Source organism: Bombina bombina, chromosome 10 (assembly GCF_027579735.1).
Source record: "Bombina bombina isolate aBomBom1 chromosome 10, aBomBom1.pri, whole genome shotgun sequence".
Taxonomy (NCBI): Eukaryota; Metazoa; Chordata; class Amphibia; order Anura; family Bombinatoridae; genus Bombina; species Bombina bombina.
Genome location: NC_069508.1, coordinates 64896395 through 64919971, shown reverse-complemented (window position 1 = coordinate 64919971; position 23577 = coordinate 64896395). Strand labels below are relative to the sequence as shown.

At 38.6% G+C, this 23577-nt stretch overlaps 1 protein-coding gene across 2 annotated transcripts in view; it reads right to left on the bottom strand.

Moving 5' to 3' along the window:
- Window positions 1-18243: 18243 nt before the first annotated feature.
- The window catches only part of RO60 (Ro60, Y RNA binding protein), a 71065-nt gene continuing 65731 nt past the window's right edge, over window positions 18244-23577 (bottom strand). For both annotated transcript variants that reach the window (XM_053693085.1, XM_053693084.1), the window contains exon 9: window positions 18244-22565. In XM_053693085.1, coding sequence (XP_053549060.1) covers window positions 22413-22565 — 153 coding nt within the window. In that variant the 3' untranslated portion in view covers window positions 18244-22412. The remainder of the gene's footprint in view (window positions 22566-23577) is intronic.

Genomic DNA, 23577 nt, shown 5'->3' with positions numbered 1-23577 from the left:
TTTCTACTTTGCATGGCAAATGCACTAAAACAAAAATATTACATTATATTGTTTGGTTAAAGGGACAGTCTAGTCAAAATTAAACTTTCATTATTCAGATAGGACTTGTAATTCTAATCAACTTTCCAATTTACTTTTATCATCACATTTGCTTGTTCTCTTGGTATTCTTAGATTAAAATAAACCTATTGTAGTTAGGCTCATATGCTAATTTTTAAGCCCTTGAAGGTCACCTTTTATCACATGCTTTTTAATTGCTTTTCACAACAAGAGACTGTTAGTTCATGCGGGCCATATAGATTGTGCTCACGTCTAAGGAGTAATTTAAGATTTAGCACAACACAATACTAACTGCAAGTCAATAGATAATAATTACAAAGTCATGTGATCAGGGGGCAGTCTGCAGAGGCTTAGATACAAGGTAATCACAGAGGTAAAAAGTATATTAATATAAGAGTGTTGGTTATGCAAAACTGGGGAATGGGTAATAAAGGGATTATCTATCTTTTAAAACAATAAAAATTATATTGTAGACTGTCCCTTTAATAACGACTGATGTTAGGGACAGCCAGTCAGGCACTAAATGCTGGACTTTAGTCATACAGGAGTTGTACGTTCTTTTAACATAGAACAATTAAAGGAACCTATTTTCTTCTGTTAAGTGTGATCAGTCCACGGGTCATCATTACTTGTGGGATATTAACTGCTCCCCTACAGGAAGTGCAAGAGGATTCACCCAGCAGAGTTGCTATATAGCTCCTCCCCTCTACGTCACCTCCAGTCATTCTCTTGCACCCAACGACTAGATAGGATGTGTGAGAGGACTATGGTGATATATTTAGTTTTTATATCTTCAATCAAAAGTTTGTTATTTTATAATAGCACCGGAGTGTGTTATTCCTTCTCTGGTAGAATTTGAAGAAGAATCTACCTGAGTTTTTCTATGATTTTAGCCGGAGTAGTTAAGATCATATTGCTGTTTCTCGGCCATCTGAGGAGAGGTAAACTTCAGATCAGGGGACAGCAGGCAGATTAATCTGCAAAGAGGTATGTAGCAGTTTATTATTTTCTGACATGGAATTGATGAGAAAATCCTGCCATACCGTTATAATGTAAACTCAGCCTTGAATGCAGTAGATGTAGCTGATATCAGGCTGTCATGTATGTATATTTTACACTTCAGTTTTCTGGGAAATGGTACTTCTCTGGCTTTTAAACTGTATACATAGACTTAACCTATTTTGCAGGGACTTGCAATAGGTTTTAAATGACAATTAATTATTGAGGTAAAACGTTTTTTTGCTGGCATGTAAAAACGTTTTTTTCTCTGAGGTACTGGGTGAAAAAATGTTTTGGGCACTATTTTTCCACTTGGCAATAGTTTTGATTTAAATTAGAGCAGTTCACTGATCCCTCTCACTGTTATGTGTGTGGGGGAGGGGCGATTTTTGGCGCTTTTTCTAAGCATCAGAAAAACTCAGTCAGAGGTTCATTTTCTTCCTACATGATCCGGTTCATCTCTACAGAGTTCAGGGATCTCCAAAGCCTTTTTTGAGGGAAGTAATCATTACAGCAGAGCTGTGCTGATTGTATTGACTGTGATATAAAAAACGTTTATTTGTGTATTTTTTTCTGCTGCCTGGGTTAGTTATCATTTGCTGAGGGGAACAATCCTTTGCTAAAACTGTATATTCTGACAAAGATTGATGCTATAACTTAATTATTTTATCTGTTATAATATTTTTCTGTGCTTCTTAAAGGCACAGTTCGTTTTCATATTATTTGTAAATTACTTTGAAAAGTATTTCCAAGTTGCTGTTTATTTGCTAGTGTGTTAAACATGTCTGATTCAGAGGAATATCTCTGTGCTATATGTGTTAATGCCAAAGTGGAGCCCAATAGAAATTTATGTACTAAATGTATTGATGCTACTTTAAAAAACAGTCAATCTGTACAAATTGAACATATTTCACCAAACAACGAGGGGAGAGTTATGCCGACTAACTCGCCTCACGTGTCAGTACCTGCATCTCCCGCTCAGGAGGTGCGTGATATTGTAGCGCCGAGTGCATCTGGGCGGCCATTACAAATCACATTACAAGATATGGCTACTGTTATGACTGAAGTTTTGGCTAAACTACCAGAACTAAGAGGTAAACGTGATCACTCTGGGATGAGAACAGAGTGCGCTGATAATGCAAGGGCCATGTCTGATACTGGGTCACAGTTTGCAGAACATGAAGACGGAGAGCTTCATTCTGTGGGTGACGGTTCTGATCCAAATAAACTGGACTCAGACATTTCAAATTTTAAATTTAAGCTTGAGAACCTCCGTGTGTTACTAGGGGAGGTATTAGCGGCTCTGAATGATTGTAACACAGTTGCAATCCCAGAAAAAATGTGTAGGTTGGATAAATATTTTGCGGTACCGACGAGTACTGACGTTTTTCCTATACCTAAGAGACTTACTGACATTGTTACTAAGGAGTGGGATAGACCCGGTGTGCCTTTCTCACCCCCTCCTATATTCAGAAAAATGTTTCCAATAGACGCCGCCACACGGGACTTATGGCAAATGGTCCCTAAGGTGGAGGGAGCAGTTTCTACTTTAGCTAAGCGTACCACTATCCCAGTGGAGGATAGCTGTGCTTTTTCAGATCCAATGGATAAAAAATTAGAGGGTTACCTTAAGAAAATGTTTGTTCAACAAGGGTTTATATTGCAACCTCTTGCATGTATTGCGCCTGTCACGGCTGCAGCAGCATTTTGGTTTGAGTCTCTGGAAGAGACACTTCAATCATCCACACTAGATGACATCACACACAAACTTAAATTCCTTAAGTTAGCTAATTCATTTATTTCAGATGCCGTAGTACATTTAACTAAACTTGCGGCTAAAAATTCAGGATTCGCCATTCAGGCACGCAGAGCTCTGTGGCTGAAATCCTGGTCAGCTGATGTTACGTCTAAATCTAAATTGCTTAATATTCCTTTCAAAGGGCAGACCTTATTCGGGCCCGGCTTGAAAGAGATTATTGCTGACATTACAGGAGGTAAAGGTCATGCCCTGCCTCAGGACAAGGCCAAAGCCAAGGCTAGACAGTCCAATTTTCGTTCCTTTCGTAATTTCAAAGCAGGAGCAGCATCAACTTCCTCTGCACCAAAACAGGAAGGAGCTGTTGCTCGCTACAGACAAGGCTGGAAACCTAACCAGTCCTGGAACAGGGGCAAACAGGCCAGAAAACCTGCTGCTGCCCCTAAGACAGCATGAATTGAGGGCCCCCGATCCGGGACCGGATCTAGTGGGGGGCAGACTTTCCCTCTTCGCCCAGGCTTGGGCAAGAGATGTTCAGGATCCCTGGGCGTTAGAGATCATATCTCAGGGATACCTTCTGGACTTCAAATCCTCTCCCCCAAGAGGGAGATTTCATCTGTCAAGGTTGTCAACAAACCTAACAAAGAAGGAAGCGTTTCTACGCTGCGTACAAGATCTTTTATTAATGGGAGTGATCCATCCAGTTCCGCGGTTAGAACAAGGACAAGGGTTTTACTCAAATCTGTTTGTAGTTCCCAAAAAAGAGGGAACCTTCAGGCCAATCTTGGATTTAAAGATCCTAAACAAATTCCTAAGAGTTCCATCGTTCAAGATGGAAACTATTCGAACAATTTTGCCCATGATCCAAGAGGGTCAGTACATGACCACAGTGGATTTAAAGGATGCTTACCTTCACATACCGATTCACAAAAGTCATTACCGGTATCTAAGGTTTGCCTTTTTAGACAGGCATTACCAGTTTGTAGCTCTTCCATTCGGACTGGCTACGGCTCCAAGAATCTTCACAAAGGTTCTGGGCACTCTTCTGGCGGTACTAAGACCGCGAGGAATTTCAGTAGCTCCGTACTTAGACGACATACTGATACAAGCTTCAAGCTTTCAAACTGCCAAATCTCATACAGAGATAGTACTGGCATTTCTAAGGTCGCATGGATGGAAAGTGAACGAAGAGAAAAGTTCTCTCTTTCCACTCACAAGAGTTCCCTTCCTGGGGACTCTGATAGATTCTGTAGAAATGAAGATTTACCTGACAGAGGACAGGTTAACAAAACTTCAAAATGCATGCCGTGTCCTTCATTCCACTCTAAATCTGAATCAAGAGACCAGAAATTCTCTTCTATGGTGGCTTTATCGGCCACATCTGTCCAGGGGAATGCCATTCAGCAGGCCAGACTGGTCAATTGTAACAACAGACGCCAGCCTACTAGGTTGGGGCGCTGTCTGGAATTCTCTGAAGGCTCAGGGACTATGGAATCAGGAGGAGAGTCTTCTTCCAATAAACATTCTGGAATTGAGAGCAGTCCTCAATGCTCTTCTGGCTTGGCCCCAGTTAACAACTCGGGGGTTCATCAGGTTCCAGTCGGACAACATCACGACTGTAGCTTATATCAACCATCAGGGAGGGACAAGAAGCTCCCTAGCAATGATGGAAGGATCGAAGATAATTCGCTGGGCAGAGTCTCACTCTTGCCACCTGTCTGCAATCCACATCCCGGGAGTGGAGAACTGGGAGGCGGATTTCTTAAGTCGTCAGACTTTTCATCCGGGGGAGTGGGAACTTCATCCAGAGGTCTTTGCCCAAATACTTCGACGTTGGGGCAAACCAGAGATAGATCTCATGGCGTCTCGACAGAACGCCAAGCTTCCGCGCTACGGGTCCAGATCCAGGGATCCGGGAGCGGTCCTGATAGATGCCTTGACAGCACCATGGACCTTCAGGATGGCTTATGTGTTTCCACCTTTCCCGATGCTTCCTCGATTGATTGCCAGAATCAAACAGGAGAAAGCATCAGTGATTCTAATAGCGCCTGCATGGCCACGCAGGACTTGGTATACAGATCTGGTGGACATGTCATTCTGTCCACCTTGGTCGTTACCTCTGAGACAGGACCTTCTGATTCAGGGTCCTTTCAAACATCAAAATCTAACTTCTCTGAAGCTGACTGCTTGGAAATTGAACGCTTGATCTTATCAAAGCGTGGTTTTTCTGAGTCAGTTATTGATACCTTAATACAGGCTAGGAAGCCTGTTACCAGAAAGATTTACCATAAAATATGGCGTAAATACCTATATTGGTGCGAATCCAAAGGTTACTCTTGGAGTAAGGTTAGGATTCCTAGGATATTGTCTTTTCTACAAGAAGGTTTAGAAAAGGGGTTATCCGCTAGTTCCTTAAAGGGACAGATCTCAGCTCTGTCCATTCTGTTACACAAGCGTCTGTCAGAAGTTCCAGACGTTCAGGCTTTTTGTCAGGCTTTGGCCAGGATTAAACCTGTGTTTAAAGCTGTGGCTCCACCATGGAGTTTAAACCTTGTTCTTAACGTTTTACAGGGTGTTCCGTTTGAACCCCTTCATTCCATTGATATAAAGTTGTTATCTTGGAAAGTTCTATTTTTAATGGCTATTTCCTCGGCTCGAAGAGTCTCTGAGTTATCAGCCTTACATTGTGATTCTCCTTATTTGATTTTTCACTCGGATAAGGTAGTTCTGCGTACTAAACCTGGGTTCTTACCTAAGGTAGTCACTAACAGGTATATCAATCAGGAGATTGTTGTTCCATCCTTGTGCCCAAATCCTTCTTCGAAGAAGGAACGTCTTTTGCACAATCTGGATGTAGTTCGTGCCCTTAAATTTTATTTACAGGCAACTAAAGATTTTCGACAAACGTCTTCCCTGTTTGTCGTTTACTCTGGTCAGAGGAGAGGTCAAAAAGCTTCTGCTACCTCTCTCTCTCTTTTTGGCTTCGTAGCATAATTCGTTTAGCTTATGAGACTGCTGGACAGCAGCCTCCTGAAAGAATTACAGCTCATTCCACTAGAGCTGTGGCTTCCACTTGGGCCTTTAAGAATGAGGCCTCTGTTGAACAGATTTGCAAGGCTGCAACTTGGTCTTCGCTTCATACTTTTTCCAAATTTTACAAATTTGACACTTTTGCTTCCTCGGAGGCTATTTTTGGGAGAAAGGTACTTCAGGCAGTGGTTCCTTCTGTATAAAGAGCCTGCCTATCCCTCCCGTCATCCGTGTACTTTTGCTTTGGTATTGGTATCCCACAAGTAATGATGACCCGTGGACTGATCACACTTAACAGAAGAAAACATAATTTATGCTTACCTGATAAATTCCTTTCTTCTGTAGTGTGATCAGTCCACGGCCCGCCCTGTTTTTTAAGGCAGGTAAATATTTTTTAAATTATACTCCAGTCACCACTACACCCTTGGCTTCTCCTTTCTCGTTGGTCCTTGGTCGAATGACTGGAGGTGACGTAGAGGGGAGGAGCTATATAGCAACTCTGCTGGGTGAATCCTCTTGCACTTCCTGTAGGGGAGCAGTTAATATCCCACAAGTAATGATGACCCGTGGACTGATCACACTACAGAAGAAAGGAATTTATCAGGTAAGCATAAATTATGTTTTTCAAATCCTATAATGTAAAATTGTTATTAAAGGGCCACTAAACCCAAAATCTTTCTTTCATGATTCAGATAGAGAATAGAAATTGAAACAACATTACAATTTACTTCTATTATTTATTTTGCTAATTTTTTTAGATATCCTTAGTTGAAGAAAAAGAAATGCACATGGTGAACCAATCACATGAGGCTTCTATGTGCAGCAACCAATCAGCAGCTCCTGAGCATATATAGATATGCTTTTCAGCAAATAATATCAAGAGAATAAAACAAATTAGATAATATAAGTAAATTAGAAAGATGTTTAAAATTGCATTCTCTTTCTAAATCATGAAAGAAAAAGTGTGGGTGTCATGTCCCTTTAATATTAGTTGTCTATATTAGCTGTTCCCATTGGAAACAATGGTAACAAATCCAATATTTATTTGAAATGAATACCTTCATGTGCGAAAATTGACTGAACTGAATGCCTGAAAAAATCTGAGATGAATCTGTCAGACGAAACAAATTTTTCACCGGTGCGCATGTCAATTACATACTGAGAAACTGAGAGTAAATAACAAAAAAAAAAAGCACGTAATCCATGATTGATCAAATTTATTTTTTATTTTGTTATGTTTCTTATTATTTTTTTATTGTATAGAGTCTTATTACATTCTATACCACATGTAAATTATATGATACATAACACAGCAGTGCAGCTGTAGGATTACCAATTGATGCAAAATCTATCTGATAAAATATATCGTTTTTATTTTTTAATATCTAAATTTATTTCAGTATTTAATAAATTAACTTATTTTCACGCACACTGAAAAATGGCTTCAGTAAGTACTTCCTAGTTTGGAAATACTAAGAGCACCTATTAGGACGAAAAATATAGAGCTAATTTGTCCATGGAGTGCCATGCATTAATATTCTTATGAACATTGTGAATTATAAAACAAATCTTAAATGGATAATCCAGCGCAAAACAGTCTGGTGCTAACATTTTATTAAGCAAGTTTGCAGTACACTTGCTGTTAACACAAAGGGGTATATTTATCAAGCTCTGTCTAAAGACCACTGCTCCATAACCTGTCCAACTGCTCTGAGGCAGCGGACAGAAATCAACCCAATCGAATATGATCGGGTTGATTGACACCGCCTGCTAGCGGACAATCTGCAGGGGGCGGTATTGCACCTGCAGTTCACCAGAACTGCTGGTGCAATGATAAATGCCGAGAGTGTATGCTGTCGGCATTTATCGATGTGCAGCGGACATGATCCGCAATATCGGATCATGTCCGCTCGCACTATAATAAATAGACCCCAAAGCATGCTTACTAGACATGTGCAGGGAATTTTTTTTGTTTCATGGGAAATTTTCATTACAAATATTCGGGGAAACGAAACAAAAATCGAATTTTTGTTAAATATTTACACTTGTTTTGGTTAAAACTAATGTAAATGTTTTGAAGCTACAGGTGTAAAGTTTACCTGTAGCTACAATACATACCCTAAATGCGCTCTGGACAGCGAGCTGACCAGACCCTCTTCTTGCAAGAGCCCTGATCATGCTAACAGGAGACTTAGCAGTTTGACTCCCAGGACCTGCATTAAAGTTAGTATTTGCCGAACGCAGTAAGCCTCCTGTTAGTGAGGCCAGGGACCTGGCAAGAAGAGGATCGAGTTAACGCACTCTGTTAAGGTAAGCATAGATGCAATAGAAAGAAAGTGATCCGATTCCAGGTAGTTAAAAATAAAATCCAACTTTATTGAAGCTCATTCGTTAAAACCAAGGGGGGGGGGGGGGGGAAAGCACCATAGCAAGCTGTAACTTGTAACAGGCAAAGCACTTGGCTTACGTGTTTCGGCTTAGTGAGCCGTAATCATAGCCTAATGTGCTATGTCTGATACTACTATTTAAAGGCAAAGGATCATTATGCTAATGGACATTAATTAAAACATAAATTAAACAATTGAATGACTGCTACAAGTAATTTAACTCTGTACTGGCCTCAGAAATGTTAATCTAATATTGTTGAGTAGGGGATTCAATGTTAAGAATATTGTTAAAAACACAAATATAAATTCACAATCTCATATGCAATATCATGGACTGTTCACATATCATCAATACATATAAATTCCATGTTGGAGTCAATTGATATTGGTCTCTTTTCCTTACCCAATGGATACTTAATAATTAAAGGTATTACTATACTTATTAGTTAACTATTGTCAGGACTTCTGGCCAATGTCAGAATATGAGCAAATTAATTATAAGCGATATGTAAACAGTTGCAAATTGGATTGACAGAAGTACAAGCAAATATTGGGTCTTTATTTTACTTAAGTGCTGAATACATATGACGGTGTTTCAGATAATATTAAAACCCTCCCTAGGTATATTATACTTATTTATTATGTATAGACTGTTACTCTCTGTGAGCTAATAGAATAGTTCTTTATGATCACACCTAGTATTTACTACTGATGTATTAGACACAAGCACTAATTTGTCATATGTTATCTCCCATTTCTCCTTTTCCACCTACAAATTTGTGTCAAGGGGCTTACTTCAATTCTGAAATGTGGCATATTCTGACCTAATTGGATGTTATGTGAGGGGCTTGGGATATAATTAAATTTTCTATGATTTGACTTTGGGGGTCTTTAAGGGCTACAAATCTCAGTTATCCTTAACTCTACTGTTGGAATAAACTAAATGTTTACTCCCAAAAGTTAATCATGTCATACTTAGAGTTTAATCTCTTTGGTATTCTTGTTTCTAGCTGAAAAATCCAATAGATTTCATGTTTAGCCAGAAGTTGATCTAAATCTCCACCTCTTGTTGGTAAAGACACTTTTTCAATGATACACCACTGGAACGTGGTCAATTTGCCAACATGCTTAGTTGAAAAGTGTTGTACCAAGGGAGTTGTTGATTTACCCCACATTGATTGTGGAAAGATGTTCCCTTATCCTACTTCTCATATCTCTTGAAGTCAACCCTAAGTATTGTAGGTGACATTGATTACATGAGATGAGATAGATTACATAGCAGTACTTGCAATTAACACAGGACTGTATTTTGTGCTCTTTCCCATTGGCATAAGATGTAAAAGTCTGTGTGACTTGTACATATTCGCACGGCTTGCAACGACTGCTGCCGCATTTATACATGCCCAAATGTGTCAACCATGAATTGTTGGCTGTGGTGGCTTTGCGTAATTGTGTAGGTGCCTAACATGGTACTCTTTTTATATGAACACCTTATTCCTTTTTCTGCCATTGTCACCAGATTGTCATCAGCCCTAAGGATTGAAAAATGTTTTTTCACTATGTTACAAATGGACCTATATTGAGCACTGTATTGTGTAACAAAGTACACCCCTTCAAATTGTTCTTTATTAGATGTTTGTTTTTTATTTAAAAGAGTCTCTCGGGGAATAGAACTGACTACTTTCCTAGCCTTATTTATTTCTCTTTTAGGATATTTTCGCTCTCTGAATCTTTCTGTGAGATTGTCGGCCTCAAGTTCAAAATCCCTATCATTTGAACAGTTTCTCCTAATGCACGAGAACTGTCCTTTTGCTATCGCATACCTAATTTGCTTTGGGTGATTGCTCTTTCCATGTAACAAATTGTTACCGGAAATCAGTTTGCGATAGACACCTGTCTCAATGTGTTCTCCAATGATTCCTTTCAAGGTTAGATCCAAAAAGTTAATCTTTGTCAAATCTGCTTCAAATGTGAAGCTTAAACCTATGTCATTATCATTTAGATATCTGACAAACTCAGGTATTAAGCTATAGTCTCCACTCCATATAAACAGCAGATCATCTATGAATCTTCGATACATTTTTATATTATCCCTGAAAGGGTTGCTATCTCCAAAGATGCGGCACCACTTAGTTGACAAGCTATAACCGCTATTACCGCAACTCACAATTGCTTTGTAACCTATAAGGACTGCCGGACAGTACATTTAATATTGGGAGGGATATATGCTTACATACACACACACCCCTCTCTTTATAAGGTAAGCATAGAGTCTTAAAAATCAATTTAAAGGCAACGAATAAATACTGATGAATTTTGTCAGTATTTTTTAATTTTCTTTAAATTTCATTGGTGAATTCATTCCGAAATTCATTTTTTGTAAACTAGTATATGATGTTCGGTACCAATGTTCATTCGCCTGAAAATGAAATGTAGCCACCAATCAGCAAGCGCTACTCAGGTACTGAACCAAAAATGCTCTTTCTGAATCATGAAAGTAAAAAAATTGGTGTTTTGTGTTCCTTTAAAACATTTTAACTGCCAAATTGGGATAGAAGAGCACAAATGAGTAAGCACCAATTAGAAGTTTAGATGCATGTGCACCAATTAGAAGTTTAGATGCATGTGCACCAATTAGAAGTTTAGATGCATGTGCACTAATGCATGCATGTGAGCCAATATCAGAGTATAGTTATTTCCTTGCTTTCCTACCTGTGATAAACATCACAATAGTTTACACTGTAAAGCTTCTTTAAATGGAAATAATAGTAAAAAATAAAGTTTATTTTTTGACAAATTGTCCGGTGCCCTGCTAGTTTAGGTTTTCCTAAGTGGTTAAACACATACGCCTAGATTTAGAGTTTTGCGGCCAAAGGGGTGCGTTAGCTACGCGTGCTTTTTTCTGGCCGCACCTTTTAAATACTGCTGGTATTTAGAGTTCACAGAAGGGCTGCGTTAGACTCCAAAAAAGGAGCATATAGCATATTTACCGCAACTGCAACTCTCAATACCAGCGGTGCTTACGGATGCGGCCAGCTTAAAAAACGTGCTTGTGCACGATTCCCCCATAGGAAACAATGGGGCAGTTTGAGCTGAAAAAAACCTAACACCTGCAAAAAAGCAGCGTTCAGCTCCTAACGCAGCCCCATTGTTTCCTATGGGGAAACACTTCCTAAGTCTGCACCTAACACCCTAACATGTACCCCGAGTCTAAACACCCCTAGCCTTACACTAATTAACCCCTAATCTGCCGCCGCTATCGCTGACCCCTGCATTTTATTATTAACCCCTAATCTGCCGCTCCGTACACCGCCGCAACCTACGTTATCCCTATGTACCCCTAATCTGCTGCCCCTAACACCGCCGACCCCTATATTATATTTATTAACCCCTAATCTGCCCCCCACAACGTCGCCGCCAGCTACCTACAATAATTAACCCCTAATCTGCCGACCGCACCTCACCGCTACTATAATAAAGTTATTAACCCCTAATCCGTCTCACTCCCGCCTCAATAACACTATAAGAAATAGTATTAACCCCTAATCTGCCCTCCCTAACATCGCCGACACCTAACTTCAATTATTAACCCCTAATCTGCCGACCGGATCTCGCCGCTACTCTAATAAATGGATTAACCCCTAAAGCTAAGTCTAACCCTAACACTAACACCCCCCTAAGTTAAATATAATTTAAATCTAACGAAATAAATTAACTCTTATTAAATAAATTAATCCTATTTAAAGCTAAATACTTACCTGTAAAATAAACCCTAATATAGCTACAATATAACGAATAATTATATTGTAGCTATTTTAGGATTAATATTTATTTTACAGGCAACTTTGTATTTATTTTAACCAGGTACAATAGCTATTAAATAGTTAAGAACTATTTAATAGCTAAAATAGTTAAAATAATTACAAAATTACCTGTAAAATAAATCCTAACCTAAGTTACAATTAAACCTAACACTACACTATCAATAAATTAATTAAATACAATACCTACAAATAACTACAATTAAATAAACTAACTAAAGTACAAAAAATAAAAAAGAACTAAGTTACAAAAAATAAAAAAATATTTACAAACATTAGAAAAATATTACAACAATTTTAAACTAATTACACCTACTCTAAGCCCCCTAATAAAATAACAAAGACCCCCAAAATAAAAAAATGCCCTACCCTATTCTAAATTAAAAAAGTTCAAAGCTCTTTTACCTTAACAGCCCTGAAAAGGGCCATTTGCGGGGCATGCCCCAAAGAAAACTGCTCGTTTGCCTGTAAAAAAAAACCATACAATACCCCCCCAACATTACAACCCACCACCCACATACCCCTAATCTAACCCAAACCCCCCTTAAATAAACCTAACACTAAGCCCCTGAAGATCTTCCTACCTTATCTTCACCATGCCAGGTTCACCGATCCGTCCTCCGAAGTCTTCATCCAAGCCTCCGAAGTCTTCATCCAAGCCCAAGCGGGGGCTGGCGATCCATAATCCGGCTGAAGTCTTCTATCAAGCGGCGGCTGAAGAGGTCCAGAAGAGGCTCCAAAGTCTTCATCCTATCCGGGAAGAAGAGGAGATCCTGACCGGCAACCATCTTGATCCAAGCGGCATCTTCTATCTTCATCCGATGACGAACGGCTCCATCTTGAAGACCTCCAACGCGGATCCATCCTCTTCTTCCGACGTCCAACTGAAGAATGAAGGTTCCTTTAAGGGACTTCATCCAAGATGGCGTCCCTCGAATTCCGATTGGCTGATAGGATTCTATCAGCCAATCGGAATTAAGGTAGGAAAATTCTGATTGGCTGATGGAATCAGCCAATCAGATTCAAGTTCAATCCGATTGGCTGATTGGATCAGCCAATCAGATTGAGCTCGCATTCTATTGGCTGTTCTGATCAGCCAATAGAATGCAAGCTCAATCTGATTGGCTGATCCAATCAGCCAATCGGATTGAACTTGAATCTGATTGGCTGATTCCATCAGCCAATCAGAATTTTCCTACCTTAATTCCGATTGGCTGATAGAATCCTATCAGCCAATCGGAATTCGAGGGACGCCATCTTGGATGACGTCGCTTAAAGGAACCTTCATTCTTCAGTTGGACGTCGGAAGAAGAGGATGGATCCGCGTCGGAGGTCTTCAAGATGGAGCCGTTCGTCATCGGATGAAGATAGAAGATGCCGATTGGATCAAGATGGTTGCCGGTCCGGATCTCCTCTTCTTCCCGGATAGGATGAAGACTTTGGAGCCTCTTCTGGACCTCTTCAGCCGCCGCTTGATAGAAGACTTCAGCCGGATTATGGATCGCCAGCCCCCGCTTGGGCTTGGATGAAGACTTCGGAGGACGGATCGGTGAACCTGGCATAGTGAAGATAAGGTAGGAAGATCTTCAGGGGCTTAGTGTTAGGTTTATTTAAGGGGGGTTTGGGTTAGATTAGGGGTATGTGGGTGGTGGGTTGTATTGTTGGGGGGGGGTATTGTATGGTTTTTTTTACAGGCAAAAGAGCAGTTTTCTTTGGGGCATGCCCCGCAAATGGCCCTTTTCAGGGCTGGTAAGGTAAAAGAGCTTTGAACTTTTTTAATTTAGAATAGGGTAGGGCATTTTTTTATTTTGGGGGTCTTTGTTATTTTATTAGGGGGCTTATAGTAGGTGTAATTAGTTTAAAATTGTTGTAATATTTTTCTAATGTTTGTAAATATTTTTTTATTTTTTGGAACTTAGTTCTTTTTTATTTTTTGTACTTTAGTTAGTTTATTTAATTGTAGTTATTTGTAGGTATTGTATTTAATTAATTTATTGATAGTGTAGTGTTAGGTTTAATTGTAGATAATTGTAGGTATTGTATTTAATTAATTTATTGATAGTGTAGTGTTAGGTTTAATTGTAACTTAGGTTAGGATTTATTTTACAGGTAATTTTGTAATTATTTTAACTAGGTAGCTATTAAATAGTAAATAACTATTTAATAGCTATTGTACCTGGTTAAAATAATTACAAAGTTGCCTGTAAAATAAATATTAATCCTAAACTAGCTACAATATAATTATAATTTATATTGTAGCTATATTAGGGTTTATTTTACAGGTAAGTATTTATCTTTAAATAGGAATAATTTATTTAATAAGAGTTAATTTATTTCGTTAGATTTAAATTATATTTAATTTAGGGGGGTGTTAGTGTTAGGGTTAGACTTAGCTTTAGGGGTTAATACATTTATTATAGTAGCGGTGTGGTCCGGTCGGCAGATTAGGGGTTAATAATTGTAGGTAGGTGGAGGCGACGTTGGGTGCGGCAGATTAGGGGTTAATAAATATAATATAGGGGTCGGCTGTGTTAGGGGCAGCAGATTAGGGGTACATAGGTATAATGTAGGTTGCGGCGGTGTACGGAGCGGCAGATTAGGGGTTAAAAAAAATATGCAGGTGTCAGCGATAGCGGGGGCGGCAGATTAAGGGTTAATAAATATTATGTAGGTGTCGGCGGTATTAGGGGCAGCAGATTAGAGGTACATAGGGATAACGTAGGTTGCGGCGGTGTGCGGTCGGCAGATTAGGGGTTAAAAAAATTTAATAGAGTGGCGGCGATGTGGGGGGGCCTCGGTTTAGGGGTGCATAGGTAGTTTATGGGTGTTAGTGTACTTTAGAGCACAGTAGTTAAGAGCTTTATAAACCGGCGTTAGCCCAGAAAGCTCTTAACTACTGACTTTTTTCTGCGGCTGGAGTTTTGTCGTTAGATTTCTAATGCTCACTTCAGCCACGGCGGTATGGAAAAGTCGCGGCTGCAAAGTGAGCGTTAGACCCCTTCCTGACTGACTCTAAATACCGGCGGTAGCCCAAAACCAGCGTTAGGAGCCTCTAACGCTGGTTTTGACGGCTAACGCCAAACTTTAAATCTAGGCCTTAATGATTTAAAAAATCTAATGAAATAGGTTATTTTTGTGACTATTATTACCTTTGAAATATTAGTAAATATACTAAACATGTACATTTTAGGTGTTTAAAATTCCTAATGTATTTAGCTCAGTTTAAGGGGCAAACAGATTTCAAGATATATTGAAGAATGGGCTATTTAAAAGGATATTGTACTCCACTTGTCATATAATAATTTAACTGCTGCTCTTTAATATGTATGATGTCAGTTTTTTGGCTTCTCAATGTACTGGTTAGTTCCTAAATTAAAAACAAATTTGTTAAAACTTGGGATACAGCTTATACCCTTTAGGGGGCGATTTATCAAGCTGAGGCGGACAGGGGCACACATATGCGCCCGTGTAAGCCGCAGCTCACCTCTGGTGGGCTGAATTCCCCTGGCAGAATGCAGCATTGCACGCGAGTGCTATTTTGCGCTCCCATGCAATCCCGACCCCTGCCCGCGCACAGCCAATTAAGCGCGGGCAGGAGCTGTCAATCTCCCCGGTTGGAATATACCGGGGAGATTGAAATTTGCCACTTTAGAGGTGGTGAAAGGTTAGGAAAGCAGCGGTCTGATGACCACTGCTTGTTAAATACAGCGTGCAGGTTCTCTTGTGAGAACCTGCAGTCGTATGGGGTCGAAAGGCTTGCAAAGCCTTTGATAAATTGACCCCTTAGACCCTTAGAGGGCGATTTATCAAGTTGAGGCAGACAGGGGCACACATACGCGCCCATGTCCGCCGCAGCTCGTCTCTGGCGGGCTGAATTCCCCCGGCAGAATTCAGCATTGCACACAAGCGCAATTTTAATGTAAGTGTTGATATATCAAAGGGTTTGCAAGCCTTTCGACCCACTACAGCTGCAGGTTCTCACAAGAGAACCTGCACGCCATATTTAACAAGCAGCAGTCATTAGACCGCTGCTTCCCTAATCTTTTGCCAAACACACAGCCAAACACGCGCGGGCAGAAGCTGTCAATCTCCCTGGTTGGACTAGACAGCGGAGATTGAATTTCGCCAATTTAGAGATGGCAAAAGATTAGGGAAGCAGCGGTCTAATGACCACTGCTTGTTAAATATGGCGTGCGGGTTCTCTTGTGAGAACCTGCAGCTGTAGTGGGTCGAAAGGCTTGCAAACCCTTTGATATATCGACCCCTTAGTTTCTGAATAGCCAATTTATCCCTCTGGGAACACAGAAGGGGGTATATTTGTAATTATCTTCATATGATCAAGTCTTGCAGTCAGCCTGTGTTTGTAAATGCTATTTATATTTTCAACAAACGTTAAAGGGACATAAAACATTTTCTTTGTTTTATTGTTATCCTTTGTTAAAAAGCAGTTAGGTAAGTTCAGGAGTGTGCACGTGTCTGCAGCGCTATATGGCAGCAGTTTTGCAGAAATGTTATACATTATTAAGAGCACTATTTCCTGTCATGTAGTACTTCAGGCATGTGCACGCTACCTACCTAGGTATCTCTTCAACAAAGAAGAACAAAGCAAATTTAATAATAGAAATAAACTGGTAACTTGTTTTAAATTGTATTCTCTGACTGAATCATGAAAGAAAAAAATTGGGTTTCCTGTCCCTTTAAACACTCCTGGCCTAAACTCAAAAAATATTAGAAATTATCTATTAAAAAAGAATATTGGCTCAAACATGTTTTGAAAAATTGTGGATCTGTGCTTTTATTTAATTTAAAGGGACATGAAACCCAAAATGTTTCTTTCATGATTTAGGTAGAACACACAATTTTAAACAACTTTTCAGTTTACTTCTATTATCAAATTTGTTTCATTCTCTTGTTATCATTTGTTAAAGGAGCAGCAATGCACTACTGGTTTCTAACTAAACACATGGGTGAGCCAATGACAATCGGTATATATATGCAGCCACCAATCAGCAGCTAGACCCTAGGTTCTTTACTGCTCCTGAGCTTATCTAGATAAACCTTTCAGCAAAGAATAACAAGAGAAGGAAGCAAATTAAATTAAAAAAGTAAATTGGAAAGTTGTTTAAAATCACATGCTCTATTTAAATCATGAATGTCTAATTGTGACTTTACCGTCCCTTTCACTAATTAACTAAACTTGTGTTATTTCTAGGTCTTTGATTTCATAAAGTCATCAAATTGAATCAGATATGTATAAATAACATGTGAAACGGCATTGCTTTAAGTATTATTTTTTTTATTGAATTTACACCACACACAAACAAAAATAAACAAACTTAACACAGTTGTAAAAATTGGCTTAAAGGGACACTGAACCCAAATTTTTTCTTTCATGATTCAGATAGAGTAGACAATTTTAAGCAACTTTCTAATTTACTCCTATTATCATTTTTTTCTGCATTCTCTTGCTATCTTTATTTGAAAAGCAAGAATATAAGTTTAGACACCGGCCCATTTTTGGTTCACAACCTGGGTTGTGCTTGCTGATTGGTGGCTAAATGCATCCATTATTAAACAAATTGGCTGGCTCCTTAGCTTAGATGCCTTCGTTTTCAAATAAAGATACCAAAAGAACATAGAAAAATTGATAATTGGAGTAAATTAGAAAGTTGCTAAAAATTGCCTACTCTATCTGAATCATGAAAGAAAAAATTTAGGTTTAGTGTCCCTTTAATTGTCTAACTAAAACAAAAGTGACTTTTAATAAGAATTAAAGAGACAAAATAAAGATAACTAAAAATACACAGAAGAAAAAATAAAATAGAATATGAAGAGTGAAAATCTAGTGGAACATTTCAGTATATATAGGTATGCTATGGGTCTTAAACTGTCTAGGTGCAAGTAACAATATCTGACATAAAGTATCCTAAAACCACATAGTAACAGGTTGTAGCATTTTATTAGACAAATGCTCGGTAAGAACTATGCACTTAACCACAGCAAAGGGAATAAAACCATTATTAAAGTTGCATTCAGATGCATTGATGACTACTGATCCTACGCAGAATACAGATGGGTGAGCCAATCAGGTGTGGCATACCCAAGTAGCTACCACTCATGAACTGTATTCTGCTTGGGAATGACAAGAAAAAGCAATTTTTTATAAATAAGGATTCATTTAATAATAAAATGTTTTTAGTAGAGTGTTTTATTATTCTTTGTATGTTCCTTTAAAGAATAAAACTGAGCAGGGGTTTTACAGTTTAAATGAGATGTAACAATTGATACTGTAATTCGTGCTCAGATCAGGAATAAGTGAGTGCATATGTAAATAGTTTGTGATACAAAGCATTAAATCTTATAAATTGAAGATGCTAAAAAAAAAGGGCTAGATTTCATTCCAATAGAAAAATAACAACATATAACCTAATGGACTTGCATTTATTTTTATTACTACTTTCCCAACTAGGATGTGATCTGGCCCTAAGGCAAGTAGTCCCAATTATGGGGCCTATTTATCATAGGTCTTGCAGACCAGATCCGACAGTGCGGATCCGCAAGACCTCGCTGAATGCGGAGAGCAATACGCTCTCCGTATTCAGCATTGCACCCGCAGCTCACAAAAGCTGCTGGTGCAACGCCGCCTCCAGCAGGGAGGTGTCAATCAACCCGATCGGGTTGATTTCTGGCGATTCCATTCGGAGCTTGATAAATGGACCCCTATGTGTAAGCCTTTCCCATCTTTCTCAATTTACTTGTTATCTAATTTGCTTCACTCACTTGATATCCTTTGTTGAAAAAGCAGCAATGAATTACTGGTAGCTGCACTGGACAAGCCAATAACACGAGGCATATATGTGCAGCCACCAATCAGCAGCTCCTGAGCTTACCTAGGTATCCTTTTTAACAAAGGATACCAAGATAACAAAACAAATTAGATAAAAGGAAATAGGAAAGTTATTTACAAGCACGCGCTCTTTCTGAATCAAGCAAGAAACAAATGGGGTTTCACGTCCCTTTAATTCCCTTTTCCCTTTACTGCCTCTTTATGTAGCAGAACATAATAACTTAACTTTCTGCTTTCCATTTAGCATCTGCCTAGATCCCTACCGGTTTCTCTGCGGCTCCAGGTTGCTGCAGTTTCTTGCCACATAGCTTAAAGGGAAATAATGCCTAACTGGGCTGCTGTACCCACCTTATCAAAGCACTGGACATGTTAAAAAATGGTGGCTACTAAATTCAGGGGCCATGGTCTTTTATTATTAAGGGTGCTGTAAGAGCCCCAATGTTCTAACAACACCAATTTGATAATGTGAATATTTCTACAGGTGTTATGTAAAACACTAATAAGACACTTTTATTTTATTTTTTTAAACAGTTAACATCTTTTTTTTTTTTTAACCTGTAGAAGAAAAATAACAAATCTGTTCTGGTCCTTGAATAAAAATCCACTGAGTATTCACTTGTTCCTAATAGCAAATGGGAATGTTTACAGAAATGAAATGATTTCCTAACCGACCTGCATTTTGTGGGACAGTACTGGTGTGGGTGCTAAGTTCCCCTGCCCATCCTACCGGTTCCCTCACCTATAAATGTCTTGATTTCACAAAGTAAAACCAGAGAAAGCCCAACAATGCTCCAGAACCGTCTCCACCATCTACTAGTACCCATGGTCCCTACTCCACTCAAAACACAGCCTGTCCTGGGTCAATGAGAATCTGGTCCCGGGCATTAACTGAGAAATTTTGATTGGTATATAGCAATGGCCTAGACTCAATACAACCTATTGGCAAAATAATATCTCGATAATTGCAGAATTCATAAATATTTGTGCCCTCCTTTAATCACATTGTCAAGTTGTGAGTCACTCTCTATATAAATCACTGGAACAGCATCCATCTTGTAACCGTTCTTCCCTTGGCACATGGAACCAACGATGCTGCCATCACAAAATTGCCTTCAAACTGTTAAAGAACAAACAAATGAAAACTGAAAAAGTAAACTCTAACACATGGAAAAAAAAAAGAAAACATGAAAATGGTTAAACAGAAAGAAAAGACGATTAAAACAGAACAGCCTTGTCAGCTTTGAAATAGCGGTTGTAATTAGTGCCTTTCCACACCGTTAGCAGTTCTCGTTTGAAGTGTGAGATATCGTGTATCAGGTCTCTGTTAAAGGCATAAGCCGAAACGCGTCAGTCCACCATATGTTTCCTCTTGCAAGAGACATGTTTATAATTAAATGTAATATGTGCTTCCAATAACATTTTGTAAAGTTTTACCAATGTGCCCCGCCAAACTTCCTTCCATTAACATCAAAAGTTGTGTGCAGTACTTAATACATGATGTATAAGTAATAAGAAAAACCCACTAAAGAAACATTGGAAAAGGTAGGTGAATCGATGCTCAAAGAATTTCTATAAAATCGTGTCTCTTATGAGCGCTTATTAATCTATGTTATTAATATTATACAGCTTAACACTCATAGGCCCGATAATCTAAAGCTCTCCACACTGGCGAGATTATCTAAGGAAGTTTTGTCAGTAATGTCAGGTGCCTCAAAAAATGTAGAAATGCAAATTTTAGCTTTAGAGCTGTTTATCGCGAAATGCTGAAATCTGGATTTGAAGGAGAGACACATAAATCATAATATAATGCTCCAAAAATGAAGAGTTTAAATGATTTATCTTTACGCAGGCGAGTTTTTGATCATTGGGCCAATAGGGAGAAATTTTTCATGCTGCATTTGTAGCTTATGAGAGACTGGGGTCTACAACCACAAATTTAAGATTTGGCGGAGATATATCTCCCAAAACGCGGTTATTCGGGTGATTGACAGGTCCAGTTCTCGCAGGATTGTTTGCGAGAGATTGGGGGGGGGGGGCATAATATAACAAGAGAGCTCTTGTGCAATCTTAAATTTAGCCATGCGATGCTGCATCATAAGTGGTGATTGCAGCTTAATAAAATTTCCCCATAGTAAAGATGATTAAATATCAGTCTGATAGGTGGTAACATATGCGTTTTATAGTTTAGAGACAAAGTAAGATATTTCCTTTGTGCAAATAGTAAATTCAATACAATTGCTTAGAGGCCTGATCCATAGAACCCTTACTGAAAAACAAAAACAAATAAAATTGTAAATATATTATTTTCAGCTGCAAGATCATGAACAGCTAAGTTACTATATATATATATATGTTGATTTTACAAGCATAAAAATATATTAGTGGTAAAGAACAATTACCAAGTTAATTAATTCTCTCTATTTTATATTAGAAAATACCACTCAGTTATGGCCAATAAAATAATCTTCATAGTTCAGCCAGTCTTTCTAGTTTACATTCTATCAATAATGAAGCCTGGTGAGAACTTGATTTCCTAAACACTATAATCAATGGAGACAGATGAACTTACATTTGTAGAAAAATAAATGAATAGGTATTTAGTGCTTTTTTTTTAGACATCTAAACTTGCGTTAACAGACATTAAAGTAGTCATTTTTGGAGTGAACAATTTGTGGACAATATATTAACTGGCACAAAAGTATAAAGAATCAAGTCAACTAGGAAAACAGGAAATGAAGCTATGATAGTGTTAATGAATATGGAATGCATGTGAACTAAAGATTTCATTTATTTTAAAAACTACAGCTCTCTGCATAAAATAAATCCTTAACTGGATATTGTTTTATAACTATTCTGTACATTTTGTAGATCATTAATTACCCACTAAAAATCTTAAAAGGACATTAAATCAACATTTTAATTCACCATAAAATGAATAGTAAAAAATTGCAATATTATTTTGTCTATTTTTTCCTTTTAAATTATCCTGTTTAATTGCCCACTATTGACAGAGAGGCTGGAGTGCCTCTTGACTTTAGAATGGACCCTGCAACATTCTACACAGTGATTGCAGAGGCCTATTTATATCGATCTCAGACTTGTTACAGAAAACCAGTGTATGTATGTATATATAAACTTCCCTTTAAGTACGAGTGTTACAGACCTTCCATATTGACACCATTAATCATCAACACAAATTAATTGCACACAAGTAAGTGGTAAGTGACAAGCTAAGTAGATGGCCTACGATTCTGGTCATATAGATTAACCGCAACTAATCATATACAACATAGCTGCTTCTTGTGCTAGAGGAATTGCCAACATATTTTTTTCTGCAGAATAAAAGCTTTCAAACACCACAACTGCAGAAAAACTAGTGTGTGTCCTACTGTAGGTAGTTTAGCTAGTGTTTTCCTGTGAAGGTTTGGGAAATTTCCAGATGTACAGTTGCTGGGAACACCACGGAGCAAGGCGGCAGGCGTCTCTCCTATGCTAGGCACTACTTAGGTAGCTTAAATTAAATCAAGGGTGAAGTTTCGGATCACATCCAAAGCTGCAGTGTCAAAGCCACACATATCAAACATTCCTCTGTCATCCGGGTCTGCTATGGAAAAGCCATTGGAAGTCATTGCACAGACTATTAATTTTGATGGGATGCCCATAGTCTAGAGAAAAAAAAAAGATTTTGTTAGTACCAAGTGTTTGAGCAGGTAACTACATGCTTATTAACGGTAACCTCTAATCTATATAACCCAAAACATCATGGACCAAACTCATCTTGTACATCAGTTTTGTGGATTATAATGCACATTAGCCTGATGATTATTTTGTAACCTCTCGCTGCATAAAGCAGCTGAATCTTAAGTTTTAAAGGGCCAAAATAGTCAGAAATAGTCAGAAAATGATATGTTCTAATTCGTTAGAGCATGTAATTTTAAGACTATCAACTATACACTACTGTGGGCTAGATTACAAGTGGAGCGGTATTTTGCTATGCGCAGAACATTGGAATGTGAAATATTTACAGTAAATACATAGTTCATTTTTTTTTATTAAATATGAATAATACTTAAATATGTTTTCACCTACTTAAAGTGAAGGTCAATTTTGACGAGTTAATGCTCGTTTTTTAATCATCAAAATTGACATTTCAAGCATTTTCTTCAAAAACGTACCTTTTAATCCTGAAAGCTGCTCCATCGATTCCCCTGGCCGTCGGAAGCCTCTGCTTACATCAGAAATGACGAATCCGGCTTCCTCCTATCACGGCGTTCTCCCCGGGGGGATCATGGCCTGAGGGAACGTCGTGACTGGATGAAGCCAGATTTGTCATTTTGGACTTGCGACGGGTGGAGGAAGCGCTGCTGCGGCTTTCAGGATTAAAAGGTAAGTTTTTGAAGAAAACGCTTGAAAACATAATTTATGCTTACCTGATAAATTCCTTTCTTCTGTAGTGTGATCAGTCCACGGGTCATCATTACTTCTGGGATATTACTCCTCCCCAACAGGAAGTGCAAGAGGATTCACCCAGCAGAGCTGCATATAGCTCCTCCCCTCTACGTCACTCCCAGTCATTCGACCAAGGACCAACGAGAAAGGAAAAGCCAAGGGTGAAGTGGTGACTGGAGTATAAATTAAAAAATATTTACCTGCCTTAAAAACAGGGCGGGCCGTGGA